The sequence below is a fragment of the Zygosaccharomyces rouxii genome (genome assembly GCF_000026365.1).
Source record: "Zygosaccharomyces rouxii strain CBS732 chromosome D complete sequence".
Lineage (NCBI taxonomy): Eukaryota > Fungi > Ascomycota > Saccharomycetes > Saccharomycetales > Saccharomycetaceae > Zygosaccharomyces > Zygosaccharomyces rouxii.
This window is the reverse complement of record NC_012993.1, coordinates 333298-353735: the sequence shown is the minus strand read 5'-3', so window position 1 is coordinate 353735 and position 20438 is coordinate 333298. Positions and strand designations below refer to the sequence as shown.

At 38.7% G+C, this 20438-nt stretch overlaps 9 protein-coding genes and 1 non-coding gene across 10 annotated transcripts; 4 read left to right on the top strand and 6 right to left on the bottom strand.

The window, feature by feature from the left end:
• Positions 1 to 318: 318 nt before the first annotated feature.
• On the bottom strand, positions 319 to 1647 carry MRS2 (Mrs2p; the record flags this gene model as incomplete). Its single annotated transcript, XM_002496574.1, has 1 exon — positions 319 to 1647. One exon carries the CDS (start codon positions 1645 to 1647, stop codon positions 319 to 321), a length of 1329 nt encoding a protein of 442 aa, XP_002496619.1.
• Positions 1648 to 1898: 251 nt separating this feature from the next.
• On the bottom strand, positions 1899 to 2591 carry VMA4 (H(+)-transporting V1 sector ATPase subunit E; the record flags this gene model as incomplete). The annotated part of the gene is made up of 1 exon (XM_002496573.1): positions 1899 to 2591. The coding sequence occupies one exon, from the start codon at positions 2589 to 2591 to the stop codon at positions 1899 to 1901; it is 693 nt and encodes a 230-aa protein (XP_002496618.1).
• An 805-nt stretch (positions 2592 to 3396) lies between these two features.
• Positions 3397 to 7116, top strand: MIP1 (DNA-directed DNA polymerase gamma MIP1; the record flags this gene model as incomplete). The annotated part of the gene is made up of 1 exon (XM_002496572.1): positions 3397 to 7116. The coding sequence occupies one exon, from the start codon at positions 3397 to 3399 to the stop codon at positions 7114 to 7116; it is 3720 nt and encodes a 1239-aa protein (XP_002496617.1).
• A 20-nt stretch (positions 7117 to 7136) lies between these two features.
• Positions 7137 to 7877, bottom strand: ZYRO0D04224g (uncharacterized protein; the record flags this gene model as incomplete). Its single annotated transcript, XM_002496571.1, has 1 exon — positions 7137 to 7877. One exon carries the CDS (start codon positions 7875 to 7877, stop codon positions 7137 to 7139), a length of 741 nt encoding a protein of 246 aa, XP_002496616.1.
• A 200-nt stretch (positions 7878 to 8077) lies between these two features.
• SCD5 (Scd5p) lies at positions 8078 to 10519 on the top strand (the record flags this gene model as incomplete). Its single annotated transcript, XM_002496570.1, has 1 exon — positions 8078 to 10519. One exon carries the CDS (start codon positions 8078 to 8080, stop codon positions 10517 to 10519), a length of 2442 nt encoding a protein of 813 aa, XP_002496615.1.
• Positions 10520 to 11393: 874 nt separating this feature from the next.
• On the top strand, positions 11394 to 11787 carry SNC2 (SNAP receptor SNC2; the record flags this gene model as incomplete). The annotated part of the gene is made up of 2 exons (XM_002496569.1): positions 11394 to 11474; positions 11539 to 11787. The coding sequence occupies 2 exons, from the start codon at positions 11394 to 11396 to the stop codon at positions 11785 to 11787; spliced, it is 330 nt and encodes a 109-aa protein (XP_002496614.1).
• Positions 11788 to 12232: 445 nt separating this feature from the next.
• On the bottom strand, positions 12233 to 16996 carry MYO2 (myosin 2; the record flags this gene model as incomplete). Its single annotated transcript, XM_002496568.1, has 1 exon — positions 12233 to 16996. One exon carries the CDS (start codon positions 16994 to 16996, stop codon positions 12233 to 12235), a length of 4764 nt encoding a protein of 1587 aa, XP_002496613.1.
• A 382-nt stretch (positions 16997 to 17378) lies between these two features.
• On the bottom strand, positions 17379 to 17450 carry ZYRO0D04136r. Its single transcript has one exon. It is a non-coding gene; the product is annotated as a tRNA-Glu (tRNA).
• Positions 17451 to 18934: 1484 nt separating this feature from the next.
• Positions 18935 to 19498, top strand: HTC1 (Htc1p; the record flags this gene model as incomplete). The annotated part of the gene is made up of 1 exon (XM_002496567.1): positions 18935 to 19498. The coding sequence occupies one exon, from the start codon at positions 18935 to 18937 to the stop codon at positions 19496 to 19498; it is 564 nt and encodes a 187-aa protein (XP_002496612.1).
• Positions 19499 to 19805: 307 nt separating this feature from the next.
• On the bottom strand, positions 19806 to 20438 carry DER1 (derlin; the record flags this gene model as incomplete). The annotated part of the gene is made up of 1 exon (XM_002496566.1): positions 19806 to 20438. The coding sequence occupies one exon, from the start codon at positions 20436 to 20438 to the stop codon at positions 19806 to 19808; it is 633 nt and encodes a 210-aa protein (XP_002496611.1).

Genomic DNA, 20438 nt, shown 5'->3' with positions numbered 1-20438 from the left:
TTTCCAATGATAAAATCTTGCAGAGAATAACCTTGTTGCCAGATTTGCGTCCTCCCCCTTTTCCACGTATAAGCTCTAACTTTATAGATAGATGCTTGTTAAAGTTGCTTGCGCATTTTAATCCCTTTGGAGATCGTTAAGCGACACGCGAGCCAGCAATGGCAAAAAAAAAAAAAAAAAAAAAAAAAAAAAAAAAAAAAAATTGCAAATTCAAATTCAAATGCGACTTACGGGGTTCGAATGGAGGACTTGTACTAGTGGTATTAATGGTCTCTATACCTTTCCCATTAACTGTTTTGATTCGTATATACAAGTAAACTATTTCCTTTCATCGTCTAGGAGCCATCTCCATATTATTTCCCTGTCCTCTTGACCCTGTTTGAAACGGTTTGAGCGTGCCTTACCATGCCATATGTCGTTTGTCCATCTTTTACAGCGCTGCCACAGAAGTGGGATATGCTCTTCTGCATACTGCGTTGCCATCTGTTTGTGACGTGGTGAACGTGCACCTGAGTGGTTGTTGAGCATAGTAAGTCTCGTAATGGATCTTAGGGCTCTGAAATTGGCTGCAGTTACTACTAATGCTGATGTTACGGAGAAAATTACCACTGATAGGAAACCCCAGTTATTCTCTTCAATGAAATTTTTCAAATTCATACCGTAAAATGCTGGTACCAGTGTAGCTACTGTGAAACCTAATGTGTAGATTGTGACTTTTAACTCAAGAAGCATGAGTGCGTTTCTATTGGCGTCTAAGATAATGTTGACGATTTCTTCAGTAGATTTAATGTCTTGGATTAGAGATTCAGCTTGTTGCACATATTCATCACACTGTGTATAATATGTCTCTAACAGCATTTCCAAATCTGCAAAATCATCTTCCTCAGTCTTCTTCACCTCCAAATACATGCCAGCCAAATCCTCATCGTTTTCTAACAATTCATCGAGCATTTCTCGAATTAATAAAGATTTTTGGTAGAAAAGCGAAAGATTCTTGGATTTAATCAAAAGGTCTCGAAGTTTATCACGATCGACTTCATTTTCTAATTCGCTTAAAATATGTCCACATAGTGCATGGTGAATCTTGTATTCAGTTTCTAAATCACTCATAACATTGATTAGCATACTTTCCAGTGCACTATGCTCATATGCCTGAGGTGTAGTCCCATTTACTGTGGGCCCACGTCTAGAGGATAATTTAGATTCCAAATCATACATTAATACGCCCAGTTTAGCTGCGGCTGATGGATTTGATGTATCAAAGACATAAACTTTATCCCTTTCGATGAGTGCCTTAATATGTAACATGTTTACCACAATACAATGAGGTTTCACTAGAATGCTGGGAATTATATCAACCGTAGTAGTATCAATCTTTCGCAGGTCTCGAGGGTACAGAGAGTGGTCTCTTAAGAAAGTCCATTTGGGAAATTTTTGAGACACTGCAGTAACATCACCTCTATCATTGAAAATTGTACAGCTCACATATGAATCACTTGGAGTTATAGGCTTTAAGGATAGCAATTGCTTATTTTTGGTTGTTAGTGGTAGCCTTCGAGATGAGGTATCCGTTGTAGAAACAAACCTTGTGGGATTAAGACGACCTAGAAACCTAAAGCGTGGTATGTTTCGAAAAAATTGTTGCATGACTGGTAATCAAACATCCGAGAGCCGGCTCTCACTTTCAGTTTCTACCTGTAGATCCTTATACCAGGATCCAGGCAGTTATATTGATTTAGCAGGCTAACTGAATTTTTTTTTTGTTTTACTATGCGATAAGATGAGATTTGTAGTACAATAACATATGAATAATTAAACATATCTACGAGTCTTTAGCGTATCATTATTGTTATTATAACTTCTTTGATTGTTTATATATCTTTGTACAAAATAACCTACTAATCCAAGAACCTTCTGGATTTGGAACGACCAAACAGTTCCAAACGGATAGCTGGCAGGGCAGTTTCGCTCAACATGCTTAGACGACATTCCAAAGTGTTGTCAACGACAATTTTACCGTCAGAGTTTGTGACGACAGCACCACCAGCAGTATTTTTATCCAATCCTTCCTCAGAAATGGAAATCTCGAGGTGGTTACCAGTTTTTTCCTTGTAGTCCTCTGAGATAGATCCAGCTAGTGATTCAACCAATTTTTTATCCTTAGCAGTCACCTTAACAATGATTTTTGATTCCAAAAGTCTTAAAGTGGCTTCCAAAATAAGGGATTTTAATATTGGTTTGTAATCTTTTTCCTTTCTTACAAGTTTTTTCAAATCTTCCAAGGCTTTATCAAAGACTGCATCGAGACATTCTTCCCTAGCGGACAAAACTTTCAATCTCATCTTATTAGAAACGGTTGACTTTGTAATTTGTTGTTTCAACGATGCTTTCTTCATCTTGTCTTCGAAATTGGCATCGATGTTACTAATTTCATTACGAACAATGCTAGTCTTTTCAATTTCGTATTCTTGATCAGCTTTCAATTGAATTTCCCTTGCCTTTTCTTCAGCTTCCTTACGGATAAACGCTTGCATTTTATTCAATTCATCATTCACCTGGTTCGGTGTCAAGGCAGTAATCACAGATGACATGGTTGCGGAGGAGGTCAGTTACAGGGTCTCTAAAAGTTGATGAAAATTGTCTAGATACTACTTGAGCCCTAGACAGGAGGTTTTCAGTGATGTATCTATTGGTGTATATGGTTGTTGATTAGTTAGTTGTAAAGGGAGTTAGAAGGCTGCCATTTTAGAGAGTCGTAAGTAACGAACCACCGATCATGTGATTTACTGTATAAATATAAGAAATGGTATTAGAATGGCTCGAGGAATTATGACGTGGGTTAGATGTATTCCAAAATATTCTACTGCCTTTAGAGTCATTTTCCATATATTTACAAGCCGTTTTAGCTGTATATAGTGTATTAAGTTAGGTAGAACTATGTCGGAGCCTTTGAAGACTCGTGGATAAGACATAATCCTAATCAAAAACGTCACAGCACCAACTCCAATCTGACGCTAAATGTTTACTACAATTTAAGCAAGTATTTTTTGCAGTTGTGCATCAAGCTACTACTCCTACTCGACCATACAAAAGAAATTTCGCCAAAAAGATGAGCATCGGTGATATTATACACAAAACAAAGATTTGAAGCGATCAGAATAGTTTCCAGTGGCTCCTATAACCTATAAAGCATATATTTGGATTTGCAAGAGCCCTCGAAGATTCTCATCATGTAAACATCATGTGCACCTTGTGTCCATCGCGCCGCATCAGGTTTCACCGATATAATAAACATAAGTAAACTCAACATGCCCTCATCTTCAAAGGATATTTTGACAAAGACGAAGTTATAGAAGGCTTTATATGGCCAATTAATGGCATTCGAAAGCTCCCATAATGTCAAGTCGAGTACGAATTAGTTACCTCTATCACACAAGCGCTTCTTCTATGTCTCTGCGATGCTGCCGGCTTTATCGACACAGAAGTTACTCTACTACAACTAAACCAGCGGCAGTGCCTGAGGAACCAACGATTAATCCAGTGGGGATACAGTATTTGAGTCGAAACCTGCATAAGCAACTGTTTACTGGTAAAGTTCTAAGCCATAATGAGGATCCTATAACACCTGAAGAAAGAGTAGGATTGATAGATTTATCAAGGCGTTTCCTCAAGACTTATCATCTTCTAGGTAAAAAGACTTCTATTTCTGAACCCTTATCTATGGAACTACCGAAGCTACAAGGAGATTCTCTTGATGAACATTTCCAAAGACTGGGTCATTTTGCATCGGAACCGTATAAATCTATGTGTCAAGCCAAGTTCACTAAAATTGTTGGACGTCCGAAAAAATGGATTAGAAAACAAGGTTGGATGAGGTATGAGCCTGGGAAAGAACCTGAGCCAGTACCATGGCCTCTAGAGGATACTTTAGTTTTTGATGTGGAAACTTTGTACAAAATTTCACAATATCCGACTCTGGCAGTAGCGCTTTCGGATAAAGCATGGTATCTGTGGTGTTCACCTTTCATATGTGGATCAGATTCATTTGAGCACCTTATTCCGCTGAATACACAGGAAAGAACAGGTTTAGTCATCGGACATAACGTCGGGTATGATAGAGCTCGTGTTTTAGAGGAATATAATCTTAAACCATCCAAAACTTTCTTTCTTGATACCCAATCGTTGCATGTGGCATCTTCAGGTCTTTGTTCAAGGCAAAGGCCGAAGTTCTTAAAGACACACAATGTTAAGAGACGATCGGCGGCAGAGGATGAAGATGAAATAGAGGCTGACCAACTATCTTCAGCACTGGCAAATACTGATGGAATGGATCCAGAATTGGAAGAGGATCCATGGCTGAGAGTATCTGCCATGAACTCTTTAAAAGACGTGGCATTACTACATTGTGGTATTCGCATTGATAAGGATCCTAGAGATCGATTCGCTACTACGGATAAGAATGAAGTGATTCAAGATTTTCAAAATTTGGTAGAGTACTGTGCTACCGATGTGGACACGACAAGTCAGGTCTTCGATAAAGTTTGGCCGCTTTTCCTCCAAAAATGTCCACATCCAGTTTCGTTTGGTGCATTACGCTCCCTGAGCAGCTGCATTCTACCTACACAATATAACGAATGGACAGATTATTTGAATCGCTCAGAAAGAATCTACCTTAAATCAAAGCAAAGTATAGAAGACAAGATTACCGAGATTGTCGAAGATACTGTGAAACTAAGAGATGAAATGAGCGCTGAGGAAATCCATAAGGACCCTTGGCTTAGACAATTGGATTGGACTACAAAACCACTAAAGCTAACTAAAAAAGGTGTACCTGTTAAAAACCAAAAGCTTCCGGGCTATCCAGAATGGTATAGATCTCTTTTTCCGAACAAGACTGAAACTCGCCCACAAGTTACTATCAAGTCAAGGAACATCCCCATCTTCTTCAAACTTTCTTGGGAAGGTTATCCTACGATTTGGACTAGCTGTGGTTGGTGTTTTGCGACGCCTGCAGATTTGATGGACAAATTCAAAGCTAAAAATTACAGAGTGGCTGATGAAGATATTATTGAAACGTATCGTTCGGAGACCAATGGAATGTGCCCAGGAGCGGCTGATAACCAGGTATTGTTCAGAATTCCGCATCCCAATGGCCCACAATCTGCGTGTACCACTCTCTTGAGTAAACCTTATATCCACTATTTCGAAAAAGGTATTTTGACATCGGGTTCTGATTTTGCTCGGGAAGCTTTGCACATGAATTCTTCCGGTTCATATTGGATGGCGGCTCGTGAGAGAATCATGAACCAATTCAATGTTCCTAGTTCCAGGTTTCCCAATCAATTCAATCGCTTGGACGGGTCCCCGCAAACTTCCAATAGAGACGATCTAGGGATTATATTGCCCGGTATTGTGCCTATGGGAACTGTCACTAGAAGAGCAGTCGAAAATACGTGGTTGACCGCTTCAAATGCTAAGGAAAATAGAATTGGTTCAGAGCTTAAGACTCAAGTTAAAGCTCCTAAAGGTTATAGTTTTGTCGGTGCAGATGTCGATAGTGAAGAGTTGTGGATTGCCTCGTTAGTTAGTGATTCGGTCTTCAATATTCACGGTGGTACAGCAATTGGATGGATGTGCTTAGAGGGGACTAAAAATGAAGGAACTGACCTTCATACAAAGACGGCACAAATTTTGGGTTGTAATAGAAATGAAGCCAAAATATTCAACTACGGAAGAATTTATGGCGCTGGTGTGAAATTTGCTACTCAGCTTTTGAAGAAATTCAACCCTTCTTTACCCGACGAAGAAGCGCAAGGAATTGCCAATCAATTGTATGAAAACACAAAAGGTAAAATTCAAAGGTCTAAAATTTTTAAGAAGTTTTGGTTTGGAGGTTCCGAATCTATTCTTTTCAATAAATTAGAGAGTATTGCTGAGCAGGATGAACCTAGAACGCCTGTTTTGGGCTGTGGGATTACTTTCTCATTGATGAAGAGGAATTTGAGAACTAATACATTTTTACCTTCAAGAATCAATTGGACTATTCAGTCTTCAGGTGTAGACTACTTGCATCTTCTTTGCTGTTCGATGAATTATTTGATTGCAACTTACCACATCAAAGCACGATTATGCATCTCGATCCATGATGAAATTAGATTTCTCGTCGCAGATGAAGACAAGTACAGGGCCTCTATGGCTCTGCAGGTGAGTAACATTTGGACAAGAGCTATATTTTGTGAACAATTAGGAATTAATGACTTACCTCAAAATTGTGCCTTTTTTTCAGCAGTAGATATCGATAAACTGTTGAGAAAAGAAGTTGATATGGATTGCATCACTCCTTCAAATCCTAATCCCATTCCACACGGAGAATCGATCGACATGAAGACTTTGTTGGAGAAACCTGGTGCCATGTTAACTAATCCTGATCCTGCAGTGAACGTTTCTCATTTTCCTGCTTCCTATAGAGAACCTGTCTTTTCTAAGTATAATAAGGCACACAACAAGCAGTACCGAAAATACCTTCTGAAGATGCAATTACAAAATGCCAAATGGAAAGTGGATGATCTGGAAAAGGCATATTTACAAGAGACTCAAGAGTTTGTACTTAAACGGAAGACTGATACTACTTATTCTTTGTTAGACTATTTGAAGGATATTAGACAAGACAAGAATAAGAAAAAAAGCATTATGGATACTACGATGTTCGGTACAGAAGACGAAATGTTTACTTTGGAACAACAAGTTGCCGCAGCCTTTGAAGAATCTCAAGCTGTTAGGGGTCGTCAACAGAAGAATTCGAAAACATCCAATAAACGCAAGGCACTTTACCGCGGTAATAAGGCTTTCGAAGCTTTTTATAGTAGTGTGGATAAACCTCCTGAGCAAGTACACTCTCTAAGTCAATCTTTGGAAGTTCCGGTAGATGATGTGGTTCAAGATTTGATAAGCAATACATCTAGAACTCCTAAGCGTGCGAGAAAGTCTGTCAAGAGAACAACATCTACGAAGAGAACAAGCCCTAACAAGGAAAAGAAGACTAATGGCGAACATGAGAAAACTTCCATCAATATTAACGATAGAAGTGAACGGTTTACACAACATAAATTGCATTGAAACGAATATTTATTATTTAACTAATTATCAAATTTTTTAATACTATTATGGCGCTCTGAATATTGCTTGACTAAAATGTCGATATCTTGTTTATTCTTTTCAGATCGTAGGAATTTCTTCACACATTCCAGCTTTTTTACAGGGTTCAAATCATCCTGTTTCTCCCACGTTGATGAAGACTTAATGGATTCATTGACGTAGACGTCGTTACTATAGTGGGTCTCGGCTGGCTTCGAAGGATTTTCGATGAGTTCTAGCGGTGGCTGATAATTTTCCTGAGGTTTTTTGGTAGCTATCATCTTTAAGGCAACACCGTCAGCCCCCAAGATGGAATTATTACTGTCTATTACCTCTCTATTCTGTTCATCCTGTGCTAATTCATCTGCTCTTTCGTACTTTTCCTTCTTTTGCCTGTACCCATCCGTAATAATTTCCTCTGAATCCTCAGCACCTTCCAACTTCCTTTCTAATCGCATCTTGATAGATTGAGCATGCAATCTATCCAATTCTCTACGCTTTCTCGATTCTAACAATTGATCCATGTATTTCGAACCGGAGGATTCCAATTCACCAGAAACAGCATCGTGGGACAGCTCCTGGTTGAGGATTTCCTGCTCAGCAATCTTGACATCCCCAGAGCTGTCTTTGGCCCTTTTTCTTGACTGATCAGCTTTTTCCCTTACATAGTTCATGAATCCGTCTTCATCATCACCAGCACCGTTATCATCGTTGAAAACACTGGGTTTCTTTCTCTTAGCCATAATTCATACCCTACGTTTCAATTTCAGCGTTAAAAGGGCTAAATTTATGCACCCTGGTTGATTTTGGGATTGATTTCACTTAGTTTTGTATTTACCTTAGGCCTTATGCAAAGAGATAAAGGAGAAAGTAACTTAACAACTCGCACAAGTTCCAATTGTTTATTAGCAAAAGTGATAAGACAAGAGAAGCTGGGACCGGGATGTCATTTGAATGGTTGAATATTCCAGGTCTAAGCACAGCAGATGACTCTGGTAGTACTGGCTCTAGTGTATCCCAGCCTCCACCTAGCGTTTCCTTCAACTTTGGTGGTCCAAATGTAGACCACCTTCAGCAGCCAAATCCTACACTACACAGTCAATCTCAAGGTTCTATTGGTGGACAGGGGCACAATACTGATGGTTCAAATGGTTGGGGTGGTAATCACCATCCCTCAATGGGAAATGGTGTTCAGTATCAGAATGGTCAATATTCACAACAGTTCCCACAGCATTACCCACAGCAGCATCCACAGCAGCATCCACAACAGCATCCACAACAGTACTCGCAACATTACGCACAACAGCAGTATCCCCAACAGTATTCTCATTATCCTTCACAACAAAATCAGGGTGGTTCTCATGGGCAGGCAGGTCAAGTTATTCAAGATGATTATAGAGAAAGCCCAGAAGATCTTAGGGTGCCACTATCACTCTCCCACTCTCAGCTCACCAAGGAAGAAATTCAAACTTATTTGAGATGGTATACCTATATTACCGCCAGAACACACGTCAAATTAGTAAGATTGGGAGATGTGTTTAGATTTCTCTGCAATTTTAGGCTGTCAGAACGATTGAAGGCAAGAGTGACATCCATTTTTAGGACTTGCAAGAATGCATTAAACATTGGACAATTTTTTGCGGTTCTGAGGCTAATTTCCAAATCTCTACTGGAAGATATTCTGCCTGAAAGAAAGATGGTCCTAGATAAGGTCCCCGTACCAAAACCTAGGCCAATTTTATGTACTGATTCTAAAGGGGAAACCTATGAGGAAGTGGAAGAAGAAAATGGGGAAGGTGGTGATAAAGTAGATTTTGATTCATTTGCATCAATGTTACTAACAGGTAATAAACCCGGTAAGAAAAGACTAAGAAGGAAGGTAGTTAGTTCAACGCATAGAGATAAAAGGGTTAGATTTTCTGAAAATGTTACATTTCAAGATCCTCCTAGTGAGAGTGCAGATGACTCTAATGGAGCTGCACCAGTTGATGACGAAGATGACGTCGTCGATTTTTCGTTACCAATGGATCAATTATTGAAGAGGATGGCTAAAAAGAAGGAAAGAAACTCTGCCCTTGTCTCACAATTACCTAACGAGCAACACGAAACTGAAGAGGAGAAGGAGGTTTTAGAAGATATGAAAGATTCTCTTTCACATTTCAAACAAATTCAGACTCCAGATATGCCTGGTGTTTCAGAACAAATGGCATCAGGAATTATTCCCAGTACTACTAGTATCAATACTCCTAACGGTGGTAATGATGGCCAGCAGCCTCAACAAATCCCCCTACAGCCCTTAAAACCAACTTCAACAGGTTCTGCCAACTATCTATTTAAATCAGCATTCCAGCCAAAAATTACTGGTGGTGATTCGTCTGGAAATGGTAGTCAGCAAGATCAGACAGAGTTACAACCGCTGAAACCAACAGCTACTGGATCTGCTAATTATTTGGTTCGCAGTCAGTTTGATGCTCAAATACAACCTCAGCACTCTCAACCTCAGCAGCACCAACCTCAACCACAGCAACAGCAACCTCAGCCACATCAACAGCAACCTCAACCACAGCAACAGCCACAATCACAGCAACAACCTACTACTGGCGGTCTTCCACTACTGAAGCCTACCGCTACAGGTTCGGCAAATTACTTAATGAAATCACAATTCGATCAGCAGCCAATAGGTGGATCTGAACCGCGTCTGAGCCCAAATACAATAGCAAGTCCTGCAATCAGTCCAGATAAGGTTTCATCGCCTCAAAATACAAATCAGTACATGAATTTAAATCAGCCTCCCAAAAATCAACAACCGCTTCAGTACCAACAACCTGTATTGCAACAACAGACGTCCCCACCCCCATCCCAATATCAACAACCAATTTTACAACCACAGAGCTCCCCGCAACCTCCTAATCCCAATTTGTTGGCGGCACCGAACCCTGCTCAGAATTATTTCCAATCATTGTTATCACCTTCACCTTCACCTAGCCAACCTAATTTAAACGTTCCTGGTGGACCTAGCAATTTAAATGTGCCTAATGTTACTCCCAGCCCGAGCCCTTACATATCTTCACCAAATTTATCTTCTCAACAAGGATCAACTCAACGACAACAGCCTATTATGTACAATAATGGATATCAATATCCTTCCCCCATTCACCCACAGCAATCTTCACAGCAGCAACCTCAATACTATGGCACCCCACAACAACAGATGCAGTATTCTCAACAGATGTATCCGAATAATATCTCACCAATGCGTGGTCAAAATAATTATCCAATGTCGACACCTAGTCAAAATTATGGTAATCGTGGTAATATTCTGGGTGATTTGCATAGTTTACAGCAGCAAGTGGATGCTCTACAAAACGTATACGGTCGTCGTTGATTAGCATTGGTTACATAGAGTTATCGACGAAGTATATATAGTATTAATTATGACTTTAAAAAACGATTTACGAGGGATCCATATGGATTTTAATGGTTGGGCGTTCCAGAAATGTTCTCCGACTTATGTTTTCAAGACATTAAATGTTCATTATAATTTACAAAATGTTAATTTGAATGTTCATTAAAATGTTCTCTAAAGTGAAGCCTATACATGAAGAAAGCTAATAAAAACTATAAGTTTAATTCAAATTTTAAATGCATTAGAGCAGAAAAGCCCACAACATGCTTTTAAAATATATTTTTTCAAGACGTCACACTGACACTTGGCATAAGAAAAGCAGAAAATCCATTAAAAACAGTCAAAAGTACAAAGAAAAATTCCTATTCTATTGTAAGGATTACGTTTTAAAGACTTTATTCTTAAGTGTTGCCCTCCAAAAACTGCAAATAAGAAGCTTATCCTATCCATAACAATTCCCCAGATCCTCATTTTAGCAAAAAGAAAATTCTAAAAATTCTCAAGACAATTTTACTTACACAATTCCAGTCCACAGAATTTGATGGAATTACTTTTAGCTCTTCAAACTTAACGGTTAATTAGCTATACTCATATATTTTAATTTAAATTTACATAGAAATTCATTTTTCGTAAAACACGACATGTAGGCGTTTCGCGAAGAAGATGAACTTTAAATAACGAACATCAAACATGATCTTTAAACACCAAACCCAAAAACTCAAAGGGTTCTTCCAAGAATAATTCTAGTTATTATCTATCCTTTTTGAAAAGGCGATTTCTATTCGAGAGAGAGTGGGTGAATTTAAGTTTGGCAAGTGGTTCTGTGTGAAAATCTGAATATATTATACTAAAGATGTCGTCTTCGGTGCCATATGATCCATACATTCCCCCAGAGGAGACTGGTGGCCCAAACAAGGCCGCAGCTTTGAAAGCAGTATGTTAGATTTTATTTGTGAATTTTACTTCCGATTTTGAATAGTTATACTGACAAGATTTAGGAAATTGATGATACCGTTGGTATTATGAGAGATAACATTAACAAGGTGGCTGAACGTGGTGAAAGATTAACAACTATCGAAGATAAAGCTGATAATCTTGCAGTGTCAGCTCAAGGTTTTAAAAGAGGTGCAAATAGGGTTAGGAAACAAATGTGGTGGAAAGATTTAAAGATGAGATTATGTTTATTCTTTGTATGTATTATTTTGATTGTGGTTATCGTTGTTCCTATCGTGGTACACTTCAGTTGAACTATTTTTAAGCTATTAAAGGTGGTCTATATTAGGGATTAAAAAAATAATGAAAATAAAGTTATAAAAATATAAGAAATTCTCCAGTTTAATGGGTATTTTATTACATAAAACTCGTATTAACAATTCGAACTGAACTCAACGCATTATAACGACAAAAGATGTGACATAATGGGGCTTCTTGTAAAGGAATCCCCATTCATAACTAAATTTGTGTTAGATTAACATACAGATGTATATTGAAAAAAAAAAAAATATATATATATATATATATATTTAATCATAAGTATTGTCAGGTATTCATTCTCTACATTGCACTACCTATCCATCGAGGGTTTTTATTAACAGCCATGCAATACTTTTTTCTTTTTTTTTTTATAAATCTATTTTATCAATTTAGGTTAAGTTAGTACCATGAATAATTCATTCATTCGTTCAAAATCTCTTAATTTTCCTCCTCTTTACCCGATCCATCATACAAAGGGCTTGATTCTTGTACAGAAACTTGTCTAGTGACCAATTCTACCACTCTTCTCGTCGTTGGTAGGTTTAACCACGCTGGAATATATGCTTCAATCTTACGGAATTGTCTAGTTTCCATACCCACATATGGATCTTCGAAAGGTCCAGTTTCAGTCTGTAGGAAAATATCATCACTATGGACCTTAGATTTACCATCTGATGATAATGATGCACCTTTCTTAACTTTTTCAGCAACATAATTTAGAATTTCTACACTGATAGGAGCTTCATAATCTGCCACAGCATATTGAGTCATCAATTTTTGCATTTGTGCTGGTTTCAATGCAGTACAGATTTCGCATAGTAATTTAATATCATCTAAATCTTGCTTTCTCAACTGCAACAATTTGGAAGTCTGTACCAAATGCTGTAGACATTCAGCACCTTCAGGAATGTAATGGGTCTTGCACCACTCTTCTAATCTAGTGACGTTGTAATTCAATTGTAATCCACGTTTCCAGGATAAGAAGTTACGTCTCATAATTAAATCGTTAAAGCAGATTGCATCCACATAGTTCAAAAGGATTAAAACTGTGTTTCTGAAAACATCGTTCTCCACATGGAAAGATTTCATGCACCAATAAATACTGTTGAAGAAAGTTAGAATATCATCCATAGTGTACTCAGGACCAGAACCAAATAAATTAGACAAGAATCTGTTTGGCTCGTTCTTGAAACCGGGCAGGGATTCAGATAGAATCACTGCAGGAACAGCCTTCTTTTGTAGATCCTTTTGCAATTTCTTCAACCAAATGTTGTAGATATTGTAACTCAATGACTCGAAATCTTCTCTCAATTCTGTGACAAGAACCACGTATTCCTTATATTCATCCTCTGTGAGACCCTTGTTATAGGATTCATCATTCAAGATAGATTCTTGAGCGAAAATTACAAATGAGTACAATTCACGAACATTTGTTAGCCAGAAGGCACCGCCAGGGATGACATCAGCACCTTTGAGACCTTGAACCACTTTTTGAATGGTAGTCAATACTTCAGCAAGGAAACCTTCACTTTGCTTTGTGAGACCTAATCTCCACATATCGCTCAAGATAATGATTAGAATTCTAGCAGGATATAGTACTTCTCTTTCACTTAATTGAATAGCCACACCAGAATCAGGAACTTTGAATGCCTTGATTAGACCTTCAGTAACTTCTTCGTTAAGCACTTTAGTGTCCTCCAATAATCTGTACAATTCATCGTTAATTTGAGACAAAGTACTCATAGTGGATTTGTTGTCACTCATGCCATTGGTGCCTTCAATACCCAACCCGGTGAAGGGAACAGTGGTGGAAGGTCCATTCATAGAAATCAAATTCTTCTGGCCAGGCGACAGAATATCGCTACCATTCATACTATATCTCATGGAGTTTCTTGGAGTTTGAACAAAACCGGCACCAGAAGCCATATTGTTTTGCAAACGTGAAATTTCTTCCTTTAGGGACTTCACTTGATCGTGCAAATCGGAATTCTGAGTCTTGGAATCTCTCAATTGAATCTTTGTATTTTCCAATTCTTCCAATGCGGACTTCGAGTCTTCTTTAATCTTGTTGTATTTCTCAGTAATGCTACGAACCTCCTGCCCAACTTGTTGCATTTGCAACTCTGCTTCTTTCTTTTGATCTTCAAGATCTTTATAGACGTGATCATGAGCCATAGCTTGGTTCTCAAGAGCCTTGGAATGTTCACGTTTCTGCTCCTCGATTTGGGACTGCAAAGTAGCAGATGCAGCTAATGCAGCTTGCAATTCTGCAATACGTGCGGTCATTTCTTTGTTGGCCTTCACCTTGGATGCTAAATTTTGAGTCAACTCTATCACTTTGTTTTCCAATTGGTAACTGACCTCTTGTAAATGATTAACAGATTTAGCCTCTGATTTCAATGTCTGCAACTTGGCCATAGCAGATCTTCTTCTCACCAAAGCTTGTACTTTAACCACATCCCTCTTATTATTGTTATATTTCTTACGTGGTTGGAAAGATCTGATTCTACTCTGAATGGCGAGAGCAGCGTTGGATTCATATGTAGCCTTCCTTTCTCTAGCAGACAATTGTCTCTTCACCAAAAATTGGATTCTAACAACAGAATCTAAGATAGACGAAATACGCTCCCTAACAACCTTAGCCCTATGCAATGTTTGTACCATGACGGCGGCCTTGGTCATGAATTTATCCTGAACTCTATGACGCACGATGAGACCATAGGCATGAGCACCTAACATTCTCAGTGAACGTTGTGTAGCCAAATATTGCTTACGTTGATACTTGGCTCTAATGTTCTTTTGGATCAAAACACTGGAGGTACGGATCTTGTCAGATCTTAGTTTTTCAAAGTATGCTAACATACCGGCTTTGAAAAAGATTTTAGTGTTACCGATCTGGTACTTGTCGCTGTCCGTCACTGTAGCATCGAGGATCATTTTACATATTTGCACGACACTACCCTCTGTAGGACCCTCTGAGCCTAGAATCTTAGACCATTCATTAGAAGGTATCAAAAGGTAGTACCTCAGAACGAATTCACTGAAAGTCCATCTAGAGGGGAACCCAGCACATGAAATTCTAATGGTCTCCAAAACACCACATGCTCTCAGTTGTGAAAGAACCATCAAATTATCAAATTTCCAAGGTTCCTTTTCACTATTGGGCTTTATACAGCGGATATAGTGAACATTAGTGGAATTGATGGTATCCATTAATTCAATCAAGGATTGTTTAAACATTGAACCCAAAGTTGGTTTCCTTTGCACAGTTCTAGCGGGACCAGGCCTCTTTTGAGCTTGTTCCTGTTGGGCTTTCTTTGCCTCCTCCAGTCTGGCGGCTGCTTCTTCCAGATTCTTCAAGATACTTTGCAAAGTTCCACTCTTGGTAGATTTTAGAACTTCCAAATGACCATCGGAAACGGTATCTCTATTCTTTTCAATAAAACCTTCCACATCGTAAGCAACATCATGGGCATAATGGCTAACAACAAATTTGGTTTGACCGAATCTTGGTTTTGAGAAAACTTTATTGGTAGGTGGTTTATCTAGGGTTTGATACAATTTTTGAGTCCAAGATTCATCGGATCCTGCAGGTAATCTGGATTCTTCATCTAATAGCGATAAAATACCCAATTTGTTTTCAATCAAATCGATACAAGGTTGGTTGTCATTGAATTCAATAAATGACCATTCGATCTCCTCTTTCACATACTCCTCTTGTTCCAATTTGAAAACATGTTGGTTGAATTCTTGTTGTAATTTTTCATTGGCATAATTGATACAAAATTGTTCAAAGGAGTTCTTCTCAAAATGTTCAAAACCATAAATATCTAAAACACCAATGAAGGATTCCACTTGATCACTAACTTCAGGATTACAAAGCACTGTATTGATATTCTCCACCAACCAATCGAAAAGTGCAGAGTAGATAAACTTGGCCACAGAATCTCTGGCGACTACTGCTTGAGCATAGTTCAAATTCGATACAATTTTTTCAGATCTGGTATTGATTTGCTTTTTGGTGATCCATTTGGCAAACTCGAAAGAATCTATTCCCAGTAGGTCACATGCTATTTGCAAATTAGGTTCATCAGAGGGGAGGGATGCATCGTTTCTTGTCTTTTTAATTTCAATGTTACCAATATGTAAAAGTGCTGCTAAAATTTTGAAAACCTGAGACTGAACCTCTTGATCTACACCGACTAAAGTCAGAGCATCCACCGTAGTTTTATATTCCTGTGCGTCGTCAACACCTGGAATTTCTGTTTCACCACCTTGGTTCATATAGGTATAATCCTCCGCACTGGTCAAATGCAATTCCTTCTTAACCTCTTGCGGTAGTCCAGAAAGTAACTGGTAAAAAATGTGGTAATTCCTTTCCACCTTGGGTTGATAAACTAAACGTGAACGTTCCAAAAGGTAAGTTCTGATACGAGCACCAATAATTGAAGTGTTCTTATCGAAAAGAATCTCCAAATATTTACCAAATCTAGAAGAGTTATCATTTCTGGTGGTCTTCGCATTACCAAATGCTTCCATGATTGGATTCGTCGCCAGAATCCTTTGTTCGGTTTCTGACATTTCCACTTGATGCTGTACGTTGTCCATGGCATTAGAGTTTTCCTCTTCGACAGATGCAAAATATCTCATAATGTACTTGGCTGAGACCGTTTTACCAGCACCGGATTCACCACTGACAACAATAGTTTGATTTTTCTTATCATTTTTCATCATTCTATATGCATCTTCAGCAATGGCAAACAGATGTGGTTCCAATTCACCTCTTCTCTTACCAGCATAAGCCTGGATCATGTCTTGACTGTAGAGTTGGTCTACCCTATCAAACGGATTTGTAGCAATTAAAACTATACCCGAATAAGTGTATATGTTCAATTGTGAATAACGTTGCTTTATGGCGTGTAAAACAGCAGGTTCATTTAGATACGACAGTGAAGTTAAATCTTCTGTTGCCTCTAAGATTGGGGGGTTTCTCAATTGGGGTAGCTTTTGACTGCTATCTTCATTACTGATACTACCTTCTTTCACCAATGACTTCGTAACTATGGGGATCACACTGCCATCTTCTAATGTCAGTTCCAGATGATGTTTACCATCATTGAATTCATGTTTGGTTACTTCACCTCCCATCCATCCTTCCTTATCATGAGGATACCAACACCTTGTCCCCACTTCAAAAGACATTCTGTGTAGTAATTGTAATTATATTATAATGCAAGCGGTGGTATGAAAAGGAGAAGAAAAGAAAGAAAAAAAAAGGAAGAACTTCGAGTAATCAGTCCTTTGGTAAAAAAAAAAAAAATAATGATTTGTTTGTAGCTTCCTCCTTGTTTCTCTTTTCCTTTAGCCTTGTGGTTTAAATGTAGGTTTGTTGGTTTTCAGATCAACGTCTTCACACAGATCGATTCTTTGGACAACGGAAAACGTGTTTTGTTTGTTTCAATTCTACGACAGCGGTCCGGGTAACCCCATAATCTAGTCGCTAAGTACGTAATATAGCAGGGTAACGACATAAAAAAAACTTTTACGCGTCAGCGACTGCGTCGCCAAGGTAGGAAAAAAAGAATTCCGATACGGGGAGTCGAACCCCGGTCTCCACGGTGAAAGCGTGATGTGATAGCCGTTACACTACATCGGATAACCAATTGATGGATTAAGATACGGCATGGAGGCGACCACAAGAACACTCATTCTTATTGAGCCAAAGTCCGTTTACTCGCGAGAATGATACAAGGCTTACTCTCTTTTAGTGGTCTATGTCTCAGGTCTAGCAGAGTCATTGGTCTCTTTATATACCATTGTCATCCTGGAGGATTTTAGATCCCCTTTCGTTGGGATCTTTTGCCTGTAGTCACTGGCTGTGGTTGTGACTCAGAGTCTTTTAGTCACATGTAATTTAAGTTCAAGACAGAACAAAGGTCCGATTATTTGCAAGAAGAACATGAATGAGACTTGTTCCCCTTAATTGATCTGTGTCTCAGGTCAACTGGGTCTTAGGCCTCTTTATATACTGTCATCTTAGAGAATATGAACCCCTATTAGTTCGAGTCTCCTGTACATGCATGTAGTTCTTGGCAATGGCTATGACTTAAAGAGTCTTTTTGTCGCATGTCATGTAACGGACAAAGGTCTGAGAATGAAAGTCAACCGGTACGGCCTATGTAATACTCAGTCAAGTGAATATGATACTATTATGCTTCTGGCTGATTCATGCAAATAATCGCTAGTACGGCATGTTCTAAGTACCCCGGAGGTTATGATCTGACACTCGGATCAATTGAACTACCCTACAGATGATCTACATTCTAGCAATCCGGACATCATACTGAGAAGACACCGGTATGACGCGTCCTGCTTTGCTTACGCGTTATTTACAAACGCTTCCAGATGCGCTATAGACTACCATTATCATACTACTTTGCAAAATCACTCCACACATCACGTGACCGCGCTCACGATTTCCCAAACGAGATCTCGTAAAAATATTCAAAACAGTTGGGCTCGTTTACATTCTGCTCACGCTCGTTTAGTCAATATCTCACCATATCTCGCCATATCCCACAATTTCCTTCATCCGATTCTTGTGGCGGCTATATAAAGGAGAGAGGGATGAGCTTAACGATCCTATGGTTCCAAGAAAGATTTCGGAACTAAGACCAATAGAAAGCTATCGGCTGTCCTCATCCCTTTTTCAAAATGTTAGCTAGAAATTTCCGTCCGGTTTCCAACAACAAGATGTCCATGATTTATATCTCATATTTAACACTGGGTCTAATTATCCCCTTCGCACTGCCCGCCCATATGACCCAGAAAATACTGAACGACTGTCCTTATCTGAAGGGTAAATCAACTCGTCGCTGCATCTTTTGAGATGGAGTCGTAATTGTAGTATATTATGTTATATTATATTATATGATGATATTTGGGTTGCCAGAAATGGCTTCGGATGCTGGTTTGTTCGATTTTATGAAGCGGAAAACGTTGGCGTAGATTTTTACTTATTTATTTAATTTCAGTTTCAGTTTTTATATTTTATTTTAATGTTGTTCTGTTGTTTAGAAGTTCAACTTGACAAAAAGTTATGCTGTAGTCAGCTTTAGAAGAAAAGGCAAGAATACGATAATGACTATTCTATGGCAAGAGGCAAGATCTTATGTAGGCAGTGGACGTCTTGAACTGCTAAAGCGTTCACCTGAAGGTACCGAGAAGTATCGCAAGCATAAGCAGACGTTGACTGGAGACATTTCAATAGATGTTTGTGGTAAACTGGGATGGGATCCACAAGAAATTATTGAGCTAAATACTGTAAAATTCCCCAACCCTGCACAAAAGGTCGATGCTGTGTTTAGCTCGAGCAAGTGGTTTAAAACTACGGTAAACGATTTTCCCTACGATTTTGAATCCGGTGTTCATCATCTTCTAATATGGTCGAAGGTTTCGTTGCCTTTGTATGGTGAAAACTCCGAGACAATACAAAATGAAGTCTACAATAAAATATCAAACTTTCTGAAATACAACTTAGAGATACATTATCGTCTGGATCCTCAAGACTATCTGTTCTTCATCAACTACAGCAATTTGCAAAGTGTCAAGGCAATCTCTCACATTCATCTGCTTTTGCATTCAGATGAATCCATAGCTAATAAAATTTTATCAGATCAGCTAAAACCATATATAGAGTATTAGGAAGGGAACAAAAAAGGAAAATGGAAATAGATCAGTTGCAAATAGAATTGAAACGCTTATCAGCATCGAACCCAAACGATGCAAAGATTCTACAAGATATAGAGAAGGATTTGCATTATATAAGAAACCTGCTGCGATGCTCGCGCAGTAATAACGATGACGATGCCCTTGTACCGCCGCCATCATGGGAACCATTGGAAATCAATAAGGATGTAATGAGGCATGGCCAAGAATCACTCAAGGGCCCACACTTCAAATGGCCTTCGAAAAACGCAAATCGTGACTTTAGAAACGTTCCATTGTACATCTAAAAGTACCTATTCACTATATAATCATAAGGAGTTTGACAAAGATCTATTTCGTACAGTTTGTGTACTACATCATCGCAGTAATAGATTAGATGCGCAGGGATTATATTCATGGCGACCTGCAACCATGATAACTTGTAAACGAACAGCAGTTCTGCATTCGTGTATAGTGGAACTATGAGTGGTGAAATGTTTAACCCGCCAACAAACCTTTCATTCATCATACGTTCATTCTTTCTCATTTGATAGTAGATTAAATTATCAAGTAATATGGCACCAAGACTAGTGATTGGTTGTGCCACACTACTCATGGCTATTACTACCATGAGGAGCATTGATATCATCCAACAGTACCTTCTCTTGTTTGGAAATGAATTTTCCAATTCTGTCAAACGGCTTACAGTCAAGAATATATCTAGGACAGATGTCCATTTGAGTGGCCCATAGTAAAATAGTGAATAGATTATCCTTTCGTACTGTCCCTTCTTAAACACTAGGTCGAAATCGTAGATCATCTTTGTTGCATCAATAGTATGGGTACTCGCAAGCAGTGAAAGTCCAACGCATCCTATTGCCCATACTTTGGTAACTATAGGCACATCACCAACGAGATTTAGAAGAACTGCATCCAT